Source organism: Mesocricetus auratus, unplaced genomic scaffold (genome assembly GCF_017639785.1).
Source record: "Mesocricetus auratus isolate SY011 unplaced genomic scaffold, BCM_Maur_2.0 Super-Scaffold_100010, whole genome shotgun sequence".
In the NCBI taxonomy this organism is placed as follows: Eukaryota; Metazoa; Chordata; class Mammalia; order Rodentia; family Cricetidae; genus Mesocricetus; species Mesocricetus auratus.
Window position 1 is genome coordinate 5926025 of NW_024429194.1, and position 16584 is coordinate 5942608.

A 16584-nucleotide genomic window follows, 5' to 3' on the forward strand; every position below is an offset into this window, starting at 1 on the left:
GGTAACAAGGATAGCAACCTCTTCCAACTCCCAGAACCCGGATGGAGCGCCGTTCAAATGACAGGCGGTAACTGCCTGCGGATTACAGTGATTTCCGTTATATTTCCCGCTTGCACCCAGTAAGCTTTTGCTAAAGAGTGCTTAGCAGGACGCAGACAGACAGCAGCCACGCAGAGGAGGAAGGCATTAGGGGCAGGGAGACTGTACGGCTCTGTCACCTCCTCCCATTGGGACTGGCATGCCCCTCTGTGCCTGGTTTCTTCTGAGAAATAGTTCCAGAGACATTGCTGGAGTAGGGCCGTTGTTTGTTTTGGTTTGCAGCTTTACAGGAACATATTTTACATATAATACGGTTCACTCATTTCCAGTGTAAACTCAACTGCCTGATCACTGGCATAAGTCAGGTTTTGTTGTTGTTGTTGTTTTTTGTTGTTTTTTTGTTTTGTTTTGTTTTTCAAGACAGGGTTTCTCTATGTAATAGCCCTAGCTGTCCTGGAACTCTGTAGACCAGGCTGGCCTGGAACTCACAGAGATCCGCCTGCTGGGATTAAAGGTGTGCACCACCACTGCCCATCGGCATAAGTCAGTTTTAGGGCATTTTTACTAACTGCCTGAGACCCTCAATTGTCCCTCCTCCTGTCCCCTGCCCCCAGCAGCCACCAATCCACAGACATCTTCTGAGAAACACTGTTATCTGGGAGGAAGATTTTTTTCTGTCCGGAACACATCCCACTGTATTTATGACTGTAGTTTGCTGACCCCGCCTCCTGGAAAGACACACTCTGGTTTCTCCTGTCTTGGCTGCCATGAAAATTGCAGCGTGTAGACTGATGGAACTGTGTCTCTGTGAGCTCTCTCTCGTCCTGAGTCCCTTCTTTCCACACCCAGGAGTAGAGTCACTAGATTGTGTGTTGGGTCACCACCATGCTAACTTCCACAGGGGCCGTATTCCATTTCATTCCCACCAGCAACATAAGTATTAATCCCTTCCTAACCTCACCAGCCACAGAGACTTTCTGTGTGCTTCACAGGGCGTGTGCGAGTGCATGCGTGTGTGCGAGTGTATATGTGTGCGCACATTTTCAAGTGTGTGTGCATGAGTGTCTGTGTGTGTGTGTGTTTCTTTAGGATTTATTATATTTTTAGTTGTTTGTGTGTGGAGAGGGTCCACGTGAGTGCAGGTACCCTCGGAGGCTAGAACAAAGCTTTGGATCCCCTGGCACTAGAGATACAGGCTGCCATGAACCACCCAACATAGATGCTGGAAAAAGAACCCAGGTCCCCTGCAAGAACAGCACGTGCTCTTAAACACTGGGCCACCTCTCCATCCCCAATCCAGCTGGAGTGCAGTGATCACCTCTGACTAATTGACCACATTTCTATGTGCTTATTGGTCATCTGTCCCCTCTGGAGACTGTCTATCCAAACCTTTTAACTCTTTTCTAATCAGATAGCTGCACTGATATTGAGTCTTGGGTGTTCTTTCTGTATGATTTGGCAACATTTTCAACCCAGCCTATGCATTGTGTTTTCACTTTTTTTTTTTTTGAGACAGGGTTTCTCTACATAGCCCTGGCTGTCCTGAAATTCACCATGTAGACCAGGAAGCTGGCCTCAAACTCACAGAGATTTACCTGGCTCTGCCTCCAGAGTTCTGGAACTAAAAGCATGTGTCCCTATACCCAGCTTGTGTCTTCACTTTCTTGATAGAGTTCTTTGATATAGAAAACATTTTAATATTTCTGAAGTCCAATTTAGTAACCCTTTTTTTTTTGTCAATGTTGCCTTAGCATTTAGTGGGGAAACGTTGCTTTTTTGCTTTAAAAAGAAAAAGTAGAAGCCCAGTGTGGTGGTCCACATCTTTAGTCCAGCACCAAGGCAGGCAAATCTTTCTGAGTTTGAGGCCAGCCTCCTGGTCTACGTGGTGAGTTCCAGGACAGACAGGGCTGTGTAGGGAGACCCTGTCTCACAAACAAATAAGTAACTAATAAATAATACCAAAGAAAACTAGTCAACTTATGAAAATAAAGAAAACAAAATTACCTGATGCCACAATGAGAACTGTAACCGCTTCTAAAAATTACTTTCTCCAAATACTCGGTTGTTTCCACCACGTCTTGGTATGGGTTAAATGTCAATTGTTGCCACTGCTGAGTGTTTGTGAGACAAAGCTAACACGTCACACAGACTGAGATCCGAGCACGAGCTGGCTCCAGAGCTCAGTGTCCTGGGTGAGCCGAGAGGTATATTTATTAGGAGAGTCTTTTCAGTTCCAAGTGACAGAAAAAGCAATTTAAAACAGCTTAGATAGCAAAGGGAAATTACTGACTCTCTTGACCAAAATGCTGAGGCAAAGGAGGGCGGCTTTAGCTGGAGCCAGAAGCTGTCTGCCAATTATGCGCGTCTTTTCTTTCCTGCTTGTTCTCCTCTCTCCGCTGGGACCTGAATGCTCACCCCCCATGCCCACTTTGTGTGCTGAACCCCAGCCCTCACCGTAGTGGGAGGCGGTGCCTCTAGGCTGTGTTTAGCTGGAGTCCTGATGATAGTAATTTGTTTCCTCATAAAAGAGAGCCAGCCTCACCTTTCATGTGACGTCATCAGGGAAGATGGGCCACCCATGAACCAGGAAGCAGTCTCTCATTAGACAGAGCATCTGTTGGCAATCTCAGACTTCTCTCGGCCCTTGGCACCAGAAGCAGAGTCTTGTGTCGTGTGCTTATGAACAGCCCAGTTTGTAACAGCGTGGACAGTGAAAATGCTACCCGTCTCTCATTCTCTTTGGTTTAGACCTCCCTTTACTACAGGCCCCCATTCCTGAGTAGTGTGTGCAGCTTCCTTCGTGAGCAGGGGTAGGGGGAGGGTGGTCATGAGATGTTGTCACAGAACTCACTATATTGTCCAAGTCCCGGTGAATGTTGTTAAGGTCTTTTTGAAGCACGTGCCCATCTCTGAGTCAGCCTCCATGGTCAGGGAAATGGACCGCTCTCGACTGAGGGGCCATTAACTTGGGGGGTTGCTTCTGTGCTGTGAATCCACACAGACACACAGAACACGCCCTAACCACTGTCAGCACATGCCTGGTTTCCTTTGGTGACACCATTCACTGTTAAGTTTGGTAGGATGTTTCCCGTTTGTTAAGGAATTTTTTTAATATAAATGAAAGCATTATACTCTTATAGAGATTTTTTTTGACTCATGGAAATTTCCAATAGAGAAAAAAATGACAGGATCTTGACATTGGAGGAATGGTAACTTTACAAATAGTAAGAAGGTTTGTGTGCATACACAGCAGGACAAGAATAGCATGCGAAAATAATAAAATAAAAGTGCTCATGACTAGTCTTTCAGAAAGCAACAAGATACGAAAACGGTAATGAACGTGACTTTAAGAAGGGAACCTCAGGCTAGGGTAATGTCACACACCTTTGAAATCATCATTTGGGTGGCAGAGGCAGGCAGATTTCTGTAGGTCTGAGGCTAGCCTGGGCTACACAGTGAGACTCACTGGGTGGGGCACACATGATCCAGGCTGCAATGCCCGTGAGATCCATCATGAGGCAGATGGCTACACAATCAGGGAGTGTTGGCTTTTCTCCTCCTCTCTGCAGATTTCTGTAGGTCTGAGGCTAGCCTGGGCTACACAGTGAGACTCACTGGGGGTGGGGGTACACATGATCCAGGCTACAATGCCCGTGAGATCCATCATGAGGCAGATGGCTACACAATCAGGGAGTGTTGGCTTTTCTCCTCCTCTCTGCAGATTTCTGTAGGTCTGAGGCTAGCCTGGGCTACACAGTGAGACTCACTGGGTGGGGCACACATGATCCAGGCTGCAATGCCCGTGAGATCCATCATGAGGCAGATGGCTACACAATCAGGGAGTGTTGGCTTTTCTCCTCTCTGCAGATTTCTGTAGGTCTGAGGCTAGCCTGGGCTACACAGTGAGACTCACTGGGTGGGGCACACATGATCCAGGCTGCAATGCCCGTGAGATCCATCATGAGGCAGATGGCTACACAATCAGGGAGTGTTGGCTTTTCTCCTCCTCTCTGCAGATTTCTGTAGATCTGAGGCTAGCCTGGGCTACACAGTGAGACTCACTGGGGGACTGAGGGGCACACATGATCCAGGCTGCAGTGCCCATGGGATCTGTCATGAGGCAGATGGCTACACAATCAGGGAGTGTTGGCTTTTCTTCTCCTGTCTGCAAAGGCGGTCCTTCAGACAGCGCCGTCTTCACACAGGACAACAATTTCTGGGTTCCAAAACTGTGACCCCAGAAATCCTAACCGTCTCACTGGTATAAGCTAAACAAAGAATTGAGATAAACTGTCCCAAGTCCAGAAAGGTCTGACTGTCGCCGAGAAGTGGCGTGTTGGGGAGGAGCTGCCAGGTGCGGCTGCGTTTGGGAGAGATGCAAGGAACAATGAGCTAGGGACGGGAGTAGCCTGGGTGGTGACAAGAGATACCGGAGGTCTTGAGCACTGGAAGGGCTGCTGGAGCTGTTGTGGTGGTCTTTGGGAAGGTGAGAGACTGGAGGCGCCACAGTCTTCTCCAACAGGAGAGGCGCTGCGTTCTGGTTTGCCATAGAGGCTGCAGGATGGAGAGAGGCCGGCTCTGAGGTCCTCCGTATCCTTGGAGCCCAGCAGGAGGTGAGAGGACTGTATTAAACAATGATAATAGCCACCACCGTATTTCCAAACGGAAATACGTGGGGACGGGAGCACGGTGCATGGACACCCCGAACCATTCTTTTCTGTTGCTCTCTCTGCAGGGAACTTCCAACTGATTGCAGACCCCGTCTCTTTTGAAACTGTGGCTGACTTAGTCGGCTCCGTCCGCCTTCCCCAGAGTCCCACGACCCACAGAAGTCCTCCCCGCTTCCAGAACTTAGTCCCCATCTCGGTGGCTGACGGGCCCACGAAGCTCGGGAGTGGAGAAACGCTGTCCTTGATCGGCTTGGAAGAGAGGCAGGGGAGGAGGCTGCTGCGTTGCGAGGCGCCGCGGAAGGACCCTCCCCTGAGGCTGCTCCTGCCCATGGACTGCAGGGGCCACTTCCAGGAGTGCCAGGATGAGCAGCTCTACTCCATGGACGCCATCGTCAGGTGGAAGCTGCTCGCAGGGAGGAAACGCAGAGTTCGGGTGGAGGCAGGGCATCGCCTGAGGCTTCTTAACCCGCTGGTTCCAGAGCACTTTAATGGTCATCTAGTTTTGCACCCCTATTTCTCGGTCGTGGCGCACCTGCCAGGTGAGTGGGGCCAAATAGTTTGGAGCGTGCATTGGTCTGTTTTCTGTTGCTAGAACAAGAAAACTTGAGGCCGGGACAATTACAGAGAAACGAGGTTTCGTAACTCCTGGCTTCGGAGACTGAAAGTCCAAACAGCATGGCACCAGCTCTGACGGGGATTTCCTGGCAGATGGCATCGTAGCATTGTTTTTTGTTTTTTGTTTTTTTTGTTTGTTTGTTTGTTTTGGTTTGGTTTTGGTTTTGGTTTTTACGAGACAGGGTTTCTCTATATTGTTTTGGAGGCTGTCGGCCCAGCCTGGCCTCGAACTCACAGAGATCCGCCTGCCTCTGCCTCTGCCTCCCGAGTGCTGGGATTAAAGGCGTGCGCCACCACTGCCCCGCGGCATTGTTTTTTGCTACAGAGAAAGGATCACCTGGCAAGACAAGGAGGGCGGTGAGGAGGTCATATTACTATTCTGTACCCCTCTCTTGAGCACAAACTATCTTTTTTTAATATTTTCATTTAATTTAGAAACAATCTTATTTGACATATCAATCCCAGTTCCCTCTCCCTCCCATGTCTCCCAGCCCCCTACCCCACCCCATCCTTATTCCTCAGGAAGGGTGAGGCCTCCCATGGGGGATCATCAAAGTCTGTCACATCATTTGGGGGAGGACCTAGGCCCTGCCCAGTGTATCTGGGCTGAGAGAGTATCCCTCTATGGGAAATGGGCTTCCAAAGCCCATTCATGCACTAGGGATAAATACTGTTCCACTACCAGAGGCCACAGAGACTGCCCAGGCCTTCTAGCTGACACCAGGGGGCCTGGTTTGGACCTATGCTGGTTCCCCAACTGGGGTCCATGAGCTCCCCCTTGCTCAGGTCAGCTGTCTCTGTGGGTTTCCCCGAGGCCGGTCTTGACCCCTTTGCTCATCACTCCTCCCTCTCTACAACGGGTTCCAGGAGCACTAACTATCTTGATTCCACCATGTCTAATGCCACCTCTCCAGAACAGAAACCCTCGCAGGACAAACGCCCATGCCACAGGCAATAAAAGCAAGAATGCTGCCCCCTACAGGTGTGGAAGGGAGTTTGCTTCAAGGACAGGGAACTGAATAAATAGCAGTGGCTGTAGGCTGGGCGCAGGCAACTTGCCGAGGCCCAAAGATTTGCAGATTGGTGAGGAACCCCAGAAACGGGTGCGAGGATTCCATTTTCAGGAAGTGGTCACGTCTTACCTCCCAGGCTTCACGTCTTGATTTATGAAGAGCTATTAGATGCTGGAGACACACTCCCCCTCGGGGTGACTTACCCCATCAGTTACACACCCGCTCCATCCCACCACCCATCATTACAATTCTTATCGTCATATCTATTTAAACACATTCCTGCAGTGGACTTAAGATGCTCCAGTGTGATCTCCTTAATAAATACCCATACCGTGGCGACAGCCAGATGGGCTTTGAGCAGACAATAAAAATAAAAAGTCTCCCCTTTGGGCGAATTTATTATTGATGTATTCTCTCCTGTGTTATCATGAAAGCTAGTCCCTCGCCACCCATTCATTCTGTGATTTTGTTTATAGTCCGTGGGAAAGCCAGACTCCAACGCACTTTTCCGTCTTCTCAAAGGCCGCATCACTTTATTGTCCTTTGCAGAAAAGAAATGCCGCGTTACACTACGTGTGAATTTACCACAGCCTTAAAACTTTTGCTTGCTTGCCGGAAGATCCCTTTAAGTAGGCAATGCTTGTAAAAGACTAATTTGGCTCCGTGGCAGGATGCGAGAATGCATGGTTTCCAATGGAAGCTTTTGCCTTCATCTGTCGTGCTACAGACTTTGCTTATTGGCCGTGTGTAGACTGGCTCTAACATGCTCCCCCAGCCCTCACTCCATGATGCCTCCAGAGCTCATGTCTTTTTTTCTTGGTCTACTCGGCCTTTGAGAAACGATGAGAACAGCTGTGTGCGTGACAGAAGTGGCTGGTCTAGCGGTCCTAAGGGGACCTGGGCGTAAGGGTGTAAGGACTGAGTCTCTCTGTCTCTGTCTCTGTCTCTGTCTCTGTCTCTGTCTCTCTCTCTCTCTCTCTCTATCTCTCTATCTCTCTATCTCTCTCTCTCTCTCTCCCCTGTGTGCGGGAGCTCCAGAAGCAGCTCTCCACTTAATCACCTAAGATCCAGGCTTCCTCCTAACCCACTTTTGCTGAGCCCTTCCTCCCTCCGCCTCACTCTGGCTTCTGAGGTTTACAGCACGTGGCTTCTACAAAGATGAATGAATAGTGTTTACTGCTGAAATACGAGGTAGGGCTGAGGCTGTGGTTCAATGGTAGATCATGTGCTCAGCAGGTATGGAACCCTGCCCAGCCCCTAGCCCGAAAAGGATGGGGAGGACATAGAGTGACGGCTCAGACGTCAGAGCACTGGGTGCTCATTCAATGGGGCTGGGTTCAATTCCCGGCACACACAAGGCGGCTCACAACTGTCTGTAACTCCAGTTCCAGGAGATCTGACGCCCTCTTCTGGCTCCTGTGGGCACGGCACACATGTGAGTCATGTAGACAAAACACCCATATACATAAAATTTGTTGAAATTTTTAAATAAAAATAAGTAAGGTGGTACTGATTTCAAAGAGATGAAGAAATTGAAACTTCCTTAAAATTTGAGTATGACTCTACCCAGCACAGTGGTGTGTTCCTGTCAGCCTGACTGCTTGGGAAATGCAGACAACAAGGGATAGATAACCTGGGAAGCAGTAAGATTCTACTTTGAAAGGGTGTTCTTTGTCCAGCTGGAGACATGGCTCAGCAGTTAAGAGCGCTTGTTGCTCTTGCGGAAAACCTGGGTTCAGTACCCAGCACCACACGAAGGTGTACAACTGTATGTAACTCTAGTTCCAGGGGTTTCAATGCCTCCTTCCGGCCCCCATGCACGTTACAGCCCATGGAAGAGGGTTATAAAGCTTACACTCTTGTGCAAATTGATGAATCCGTTAGCCGTGCTTCCCTCCAGACTCAGCTCCTTTCTCCAAAGCCTCATGCTGTTTCCCTTTCGGCTTCCCCAGGTGCCATCCAGGTGAGCATCCCCTCCGATCTGGATATCCATATCACTGAGATTGCCAGCTTGGATTGTAAGCCCCGCTTGGATTGTAAGCCCTTTACGCTGACGACATTGAGACAGATATGCAGCATGGAAACAAACAGATTCCCGGTGAGGATTAAAGTAATGAGTGTGGTCCTGTCGGAGAACAAGGCCCTCGCCAAGCCTCTGAAGTGTGGGCAGCGCTTAACCATCCTCAGGGCTGAAGACGTGAAAAAGTTCGTTGCCACAGAGATTTCCCAGGGAAGGAAAGGGAGGCGTTTTCTCATCCCATACACCTACCAGGGCCTGGTGCTTAGGAGGGGTCGCTATTTTTATGCTGTTTCTGATGTCGCTGCAGCCATGCCACAGGGACAGCTCTGCTTCCGGTCCTCCAGGGGCTACACCTCCTGCCTGGAGCCTTTGGCGTCTTTCGCAGCCAATGAGAGCTTCCTGGCTCTGAAGAAGAGCGTGATGTCCGCGGAGATTCACGGCGAGCTACACAGGGTGGAGGTCCTCAAGTGCCTGAACATCGCCACCAAAGCCCACGTCAAACTGCCCTTGTTCGCAGAAGGAGACTTCAGGGAACTGTTTGATGATGCCGGACCGGGGACCCTGCAGGAGCTGTGCCAAGTCACGAAACTGCCGTGCCACATCAGAGTGGTCAGCCCAGACCTCTCCCTGGCTAGAGACCCTCTCTATGGAACCGAGGAACTGAGAATTGAAAATATCGTCGTTGAACAATGCCTCATAGCCAAAGACGAAGTCTCACCGGAGGACGTGGATGCTTCCGTAGACATATACAGGGACTGGCCGGAAACCACGTTTGAAATCCCAGTCGATAAGTCAAGCTGTGAGGTGTTGGTGACGGAAGAGCGCTCGTGGACCGCTGATGTCGGGAAAGAGAGATGCACGTCCCTCCAGAGCATCCAGGAGATCACTGAGGAGGAGTCGCTGGCCTTCAGTAATTGCTTGGTTACCCCTCGCCCACCGCCACCCCTTCCAAAGCCCAGAAGTCTGACTTAAAGCAGGAAAGCGTGGCTTTGTTTGCAGGACGCGGCACCCGCACACTCTGGAACTGAGTATTTGGGGTTCACGGGAGCTGGGGAGTAGCCCCCCAAACGCGGGGGGCCTCAGCGGAGATCAGGGGCGTATCCACGGCGTATTGCCTCCGTCGCTCTCGTGCATGCGCTCGAGGTTGTGTTAGAATTCTGCTGCTGTGGCGAGACAACCAATCCGTGAGGAGACAAGGTTCTTCATCTGGGCTCACAGTTTCCAAGAGTTCAGTCCACGGTGGCTTGGCCCCGCTGCCCCTGGGCCTGTGGCGTGGCAGCCCACCGCCGTGGGAATAGTAGCGGATGGAAGCTGCCCGCCCTGTGACAGGTGGGAAGCAGAAGGGCTCCCAGGTCCCTTTCTACATGACCCCAGTGCCCTAACCCCCTTCCCCAAGGCTCCTCCTCGTCCCAATAGCCTTTGTGGGACACCTCGTTCAAGCCACCGCAGCTGTGCTTGGGAAGCAGGGCTCTGACGTTGTGGTAAGGGCTGTGGTAAGGGCCGCAGTAGCGCTCTTTTTCAAAGGAAGAGAAAGTCTACTTATGCAGCAGGAACCCGTGTTTGTCGTCAAGCGTGATTCCGCCTACGGTCCCACGCTGCCTCCCCTTGCCCCCACTGTGACAGTGCCTGGCAGGGCTACGCACACCAGCAAAACTCGGTCAGACGGGACAGTTGAGCTCCCGCAGGCTTGTCAGCACCTGCGTCAGCAATGAGCCTGCCCCCGCCCCTTGCCCCTCTGTAAGGAAGGCACAATCACCCGCAGTTGCTCAAGGCAGGCACCTGGAAAACTTGACCTTACCCATCCAAGTAATCGATCAGCCACCATATCCTACCAACTCCTGCAATTCCTATCCGCCTCTCACCTTTCACCTTTGCCCAGCCCCATCTCTGACCCACGGGTCTCTCTTTTCATTGTTATTCTTCTATCAGGCCCCACCCCTTCCTGTCAGTGCTCCTCCATCCTCAGCAGAGGGGTGCCTGAAGACCCAAACAGAGAGAGATAAACACCCCCCCAAAGCCCTTGGAGTCTCCCTGTTGTCTTAGGACAGAGCCCAACTGTCTAGAACTTTCTAGGGATGCTCCTAGGTTTTCTAGCCTGCATTTTGCCTCTCACCTCACCCCCAGCCTGCTTCTCCGTCACTCTGAGCGACTCCAGGTGAGGCCAACTCTGGATTTCTCCGGTGTGGGTTGAACGGAAGGTCTCACTGCTGTGCGCCCCGTCCCCCTCCGCTTTCCTAGACAAGACTTCTGTCCATCTGTCAACTCACTGCAGACGCTGACGCCCTCCGAGAGAGTCCTCTGGGCTTCAAAGCCAGCTTTTAGTGCTAGCCCTGCTGCTTCCTAATCGTCGTAGCTCAGCGGATGAGAGTGCCCTGGACTGCAATTAGACCACCAGAGACCCGTATGCCCTCGCCATGGCGGGTCACCCTCTCCGGAGATTTGTGTCCCCATCGCTCCTCTTCGGTGATGGAGACGAGAAATGCGCTCCACAGGCTCAAGCATCTGAACGCTTGGCCTGTAGTTTGTGGCACTGTTTGGAGAGGTTTGGGAGAGGTTTAGGAAGTGCCAGAGGAAATATGCCACGGGGGAAGACTTTGAGAGTTCACAGCCTCTGCCGGGCGGTGGTGGTGCATGCCTTTAATCCCAGCACTCGGGAGGCAGAGGCAGGCGGATCTCTATGAGTTTGAGACCAGCCTGGGCTGGTTCCAGGACCGGCACCAAAGCAATACAGAGAAACCCTGTCTCAAAAGAGAGACAGAGACAGAGACAGAGACAGAGAGAAAGAGTTCATAGCCTCATCCCGCTTCTAGTTGGCTTTCTCTGTTTCATGCCTGCAGTACAGGATGCCATCTCTCAGCCCCCTCGCTCCCACCTGCCAATCACTGACAGGCTTCCCTGCCAGAATGGACTCTTATCCCTGGGGAGCCATAAACCAAAATAAACTCTCTCCTCCACGAATTGCTTTTGGCCATGGCATTTTATCACAACAGAAAAGTAGCTGATACACACACCTTCCCTCCTCGTTCAGGGGCACTAAGTCACTGCCTACAACAGGACAGCCTCCTTCACTGAAGCATCTTAACGGAAGCGGATGATAGTCAAGAGCGGGAAGCTAGGTAGATAGGGTGGGTCTGGGGGTCCAGGGACCAACTTGTGGAGGCCCAGGAGCCCCGCTAGTGCCATGCGGCTGCTGGAGCTGCCAAGCTCTAAATGTCGGTGTCCTATTCCTTTTGGCAGAAAAGGAAACAGAAAACCCCAAAGCCCAGTTTGCCAGTCTGGCAAGAGTTCTAAGAACAGAGCAGGGATGTGGAAGGACTTTGGAGGCAAGTAGCATACTTGGGAGGAGATCCTGGGATGTAGGTGAATTAGCCAGGAAAGGGAGAAAACAATTCGTCTAGTGAGCAGATGCTGCTGGGGGCCACAAGACGCAACTCACCAGGGACACATACACACACAGATACATGTGCACACGCACGTGTGTGTGTGTGTGTGTGTGTGTGTGTGTGTGTACGAGGGCTATAACTTCAGTTGCCATTTTTTAATTTCAAAGAAGATCCTGAATTCTTTTCTCATTAGAGAACTTGGGTGTTGGGGTAAGAGTAAGACATTCCTAGTGGATTGGGGAAGTAGATGGTGCCCAGATATGAGGCGGCATGGAGAAAATTACATCCGGGGTTCTCTCAGAAGCACGCATGCCAACTGAGTGCAAAAGCAAACACTCCCAATCCCAGCACCTGGGAGGCTGAGGCTGTAGGGCATCAAGGTTGGGGACAGTCTGGGTTACACAGCGAAACTGTCTCTAAGCAAAACGAAATGAGAAACAGTGTGATCACTCAAAGAAACATCTGGCATTTGAAATCACAAGAGACGGCCCCGGGACCGTTCTCTTCTCTCTGTGTATGCTCAGGCCAGACAACTGAGGCGAAGCCACCGAGTGGTCTTCGAGGAGAATCCCAAGAAGGCCTTGAGTACCACGTGACCCCTGTGGAAGTGATGTAAAACATCCCCCTCTGCCAATCTCCACTCCACTCCCTTCTGCTGGGGCTTAGAAAGGAACACTAGGAGATCTGTCCTCTTCCTCACATTTGTTTTGTTTTTAATCCTTTGAGACACGGTGTCACTGCAAAGTCCAGACTGACCTGAGGCTCACTGTGCAGCCCAGAATGGTCTTCAACTGGCAATCCTCCTGCCTCAGCCTCCTGAGTGGTGGGGTTGTAGGGGATCATTCCTAGTACTTTCATCTCATTTTTTTTCAAAGTAGGCTCTGACCTGGGACGTTCTCATAATGAACACAGCAGACCTTGCATGTCGGGGTAGCTCTTACTGTGTCTGTGAGAACCTCACAGAGCTGTAGCTCTGACAGACATTTTGGAAGACAGTCTTCTCTTTCCTAGATGATTGGAGTCTGATGGGCACAGTCCAAGTGTCTATCACCTCTGTGATTAATCACAGCCTTGTACAGATAACACAGGAAAGTCTAATTCAGTTGTGATTTGCAAGATGGTGCCAGAAGCTATGGGCTGGCTTCGTATGCCCCATTTCCTTTGACTGGAGACTATGATTCTTTTCAATAGTATTCGAGTTAACTGGCTTTACAGGAAGCCCAGGAGTATTTGCTTTCCTTAAATCAGTACTTTTTTAGATGATAAAAGTAAAGCGTACTAAAAACATCTGTTACAACAAGACATATCTTCAAACAAAATGGAAAGATGTGTGCCAAATTTGGGGAGTTATTTCTAACAGTTAAGACAAACTAATGAAAAAAAGTGAGAATGTTATACAGACTCCTTCTGGGCAATTAGAAAAAAATGACAAGAGGTTTAATGGAGAAAAAAATAATAGGGAGGTAAAAAGAAAATCAGAGGAGGTGAAAGAGAAACAGTCAGTATTAAGCAACGCTAAGCTTCACTGCCAATGCTGTAAGGAAAGATTAGCAAATGAAGTCTTCTCACCCATTGTAACAGCAAAATGTTAGAATTAGCAAATGAAGTCTTCTCATCCATTGTAACAGCAAAACGTTAGAATTTTGCCAGAATTTTCTCAAGATGAGGCTCTGACTGGCCTGCATCGTGGAAGGATGGATCCGTATGGCCCAGCTTCCTGGCCTCAGAACAGTGTTCTGGTGAGTTCTGATGTCTGGCCATCAGAATTAGGATGATGAAGACTGGTTGGGTGTAGTGACTCACGCCTTTAATCCCAACACTTGAGAGGGAGAAGCAGGTAAGATCTCTGTGAGGTCAGCCTGGTCTACAGAGAGAGTTCCGGGACAGCCAGGGCTACATGGTAAGGCCCTGTATCTGAAGAGAAACTGGAAGATGAAGCCTAGGAAAAGCCAGCTGTCTTTGAGCAAGCATTCTGAAGAGTGCTTTCTGTTTTCCTTCTTAACGACTCTGTAAGACTCACTGGACGATGAGCAGAGAATGGGAGACTCTGAGGCATGGAGTCTTAAGCAGAGTGTCTTCATCAAACCCCTCCCCCCGGGGACGGGGAGTTATCTACTCAGCAGAGGAGGCAGATAGGTCGGAAAAGCCAGGCGTGATGGGTGACTCTGAGGAAACGGTGTCTTCCAGACACAAGGGGACTGATGCACATACAAATTCACAGAGCCTGTGGCAGTGCACGTACAATCTGCACAGCCTCAAACCAAACAGGGTCCCAGAACTGAGAGGGAAAGGAGGACACCAGGCCCCACCCCTAACCAAGAAGCTATCTGCAATTGCTACCCACTGGCAAAGGAGACATCAGTTTTCCCTGGTGAGTATTATCAATCACGCCACAGGGCAGGCCTCACGCATGGGGATAACTGGTTAATGCATTCTAAACTCTGTGGTGTTGGTTTGTTTGCTTTTGGTTTTTGGTTCTGTGGACTTGTTGTTGTGGCGTGGGGGGAGGCATTTTTTGTCTTATTGGTCTTTTGCAGGGAGGATCTGAGAGGAGTCTGGAGTTGGGAAATATCATGATCAAAATATTTCGTCTAATAAGAATAGTTTTAAATGTATGCGTGTGTGTGAGCATAAGTTTAAGTACCCTGTGTGTGTGTGTGTGTGTGTGTGTGTGTGTGTGTGTGTGTGTGTGTGTGTGGTTACCGTCAGAGGCCAGAAGAGGGCATCGGATCCTCCGGAATTAGAGTTACAGGTATTCTGTGCTGGCAGGTGGGTGCAGAGCCCAAACTTGGGTCCTCAGAAAGAGCAGCAAGGGCTCTTAACTGCCAATAGTCTATCTAGCTTTTTCATCTTTTTATGTGAAATGATTTGTCTAATACATTCTTCTCACCATCCTTCTTTTATGTCACGGTGCCTTGGTCATTTATTTCACTAAGCAAAACCTTTTCCAGTATTAATGGTCTTTGAAATTTTAAAGTAAACTGTATTTTTGTTTGTTTACTCTTTTTTTTTCTTTTTTGGTTTTTTGAGACAGGATTTCTCTGTGTTGTTTTGAGGCTGTCCTGGAACTAGCTTTGAAGACCAGGATGACCTCAAACTCACAGAGATCCACCTGCCTCTGCCTCCTGAGTGCTGGGATTAAAGGCGTGCGCCACCAACGCCCCCAGTCACACAGCAAGTCATGGGGAAAGAAGGAAAGAAAGTTATATAGAATAAAGAAAGGTAAAAGGTCCAGAGGCAAAACATAGTTAAAGAGAAACAGGATAATTTAAGTTAGAAAAGCTGGCTAGAAACAAGCCAAGCTAAGGTCGGGCATTCGTAAGTAAGAATAAGTCTCTGTGTATTTATTTGGGAGCTGGGTGGCGAGCCTCCAAAGAGGAAAAGAAAAAACTACAGTGTCTTATTCTTCTTCCTTCCTCTCACACAATCCCATCACCTCCCTCTGCCCTTCGTGAAGTCCCAGAGTTCCTGCAAGTCATGCTGCATTCTAGACTTGTCTGACTCACTTCTCATGATGAGGGTTAGGTCAGATGTCTCCAGGAGGAGCAGTGTATGGGGAACTTGTGAGTTTCTTGCTGCATCACAGCATAAACAGAGTGTAGTCCAAGTTTTAAACAGAGGATCAAACCAATATCTGTCGCACAGAGTGGCGCTAGCACCTGCCAGCCACAGTTCAGCAGGAGGCAGCTGTGTGTGTGCCATGTCAGCCAAAACAGCTTTGCCACACCTTCCCCTCATTGCGTCCCCTGCAGTGAAAACCCTGCTTCCCAAAACATAAATACACGATGGGCTCTCCAGGCAGGGAGGGGGTGCACCTACCCGAACCCAGGTTTTCTACAGAACTTAGAATATGGAACTAAACCCATATAATTGAATAGAACTGCTATCTTGATAAGGAGGAAAGTATAGAACACTAGAGCAATATTAGAGATTGGAAATGTTTAATTGTATCTATACTGTCATTATTCCTTGAACTACACAGTATGAAAATTATATGGACTTGGTATTACACTAGTAATATGGAGATGATTGTAACATATGTGAGAGAGAGAGTGTGTGTGTGTGTATGTGTGTGTGTGTGAGTGAGTGTGTGTTATGTGCAAATACTACATCATTTTATGTACGGGACTCGAGCAGCCAATGATTTGGAAATTGTGTTGCTCCTGAAGCCAACCCCCCACCGTTCCCCCATCATGTCTAGGGATGACCATCTGTGCACATTAGGTTTTTGTCAATTTGACACAGACTAGAATCTCCGGGGAAGAGAGAGCCTCCATGGAACTGATGTATGGACATGTCTATGGAGCATTTTCCTGACTGGTAGTTTATGTGGGCAGGCCCTACCCACCCTAAGCAGGTGGTCCTGGGTCATATAACACAGCAAGTTGAGTAAGCTCTGGGAAGGAGGTTAGTAAGCAGTACCCCTCCGTGGCCCCTGCTCTGCTTGAGTTCCTGCTCTGACTCCCCTCAGAGATGAACTATGATTTGGATGTGTAAGCCAAATAAGCCCTTTCCTCCCCCTGTTGCTGTAGGTCACTCTGTTTATTACAGCAATAGAAAACCAGCTGTGACCGTTTGCCATTCATGCACTCTAAACTATAGTTTATGCACAAGTTTTAGGCAATATCGCTTAAAAAGAACCTATCTAACGCCAAGGGTAAGATTTCTTCAGCTTTTTTATTTTTTGTCCTTAAAATGTGTTTCACTGGAGATGTCCTGTCCAAGCATTGTCTTTTTTATTCCTCATTCTGTGTTGTTACTGGACACTGGAGATAATATTAAAGACCTGTGAATGATTCGTGTATGCCATTTTGTTAAAGTGAAGGTAGGAACGTTAGGTAATT

The 16584-nt window shown here is 49.4% G+C and overlaps 1 protein-coding gene across 1 annotated transcript in view; it reads left to right on the forward strand.

Moving 5' to 3' along the window:
- The window catches only part of LOC101824203 (protein THEMIS3-like), a 39562-nt gene extending 28247 nt beyond the window's left edge, over window positions 1–11315 (forward strand). Inside the window, exons 3-4 of the mRNA XM_040752907.1 lie at window positions 4775–5248; window positions 8290–11315. Coding sequence (XP_040608841.1) covers window positions 4775–5248; window positions 8290–9329 — 1514 coding nt within the window. The 3' untranslated portion in view covers window positions 9330–11315. The remainder of the gene's footprint in view (window positions 1–4774; window positions 5249–8289) is intronic.
- The last annotated feature ends 5269 nt before the right edge of the window (window positions 11316–16584 follow it).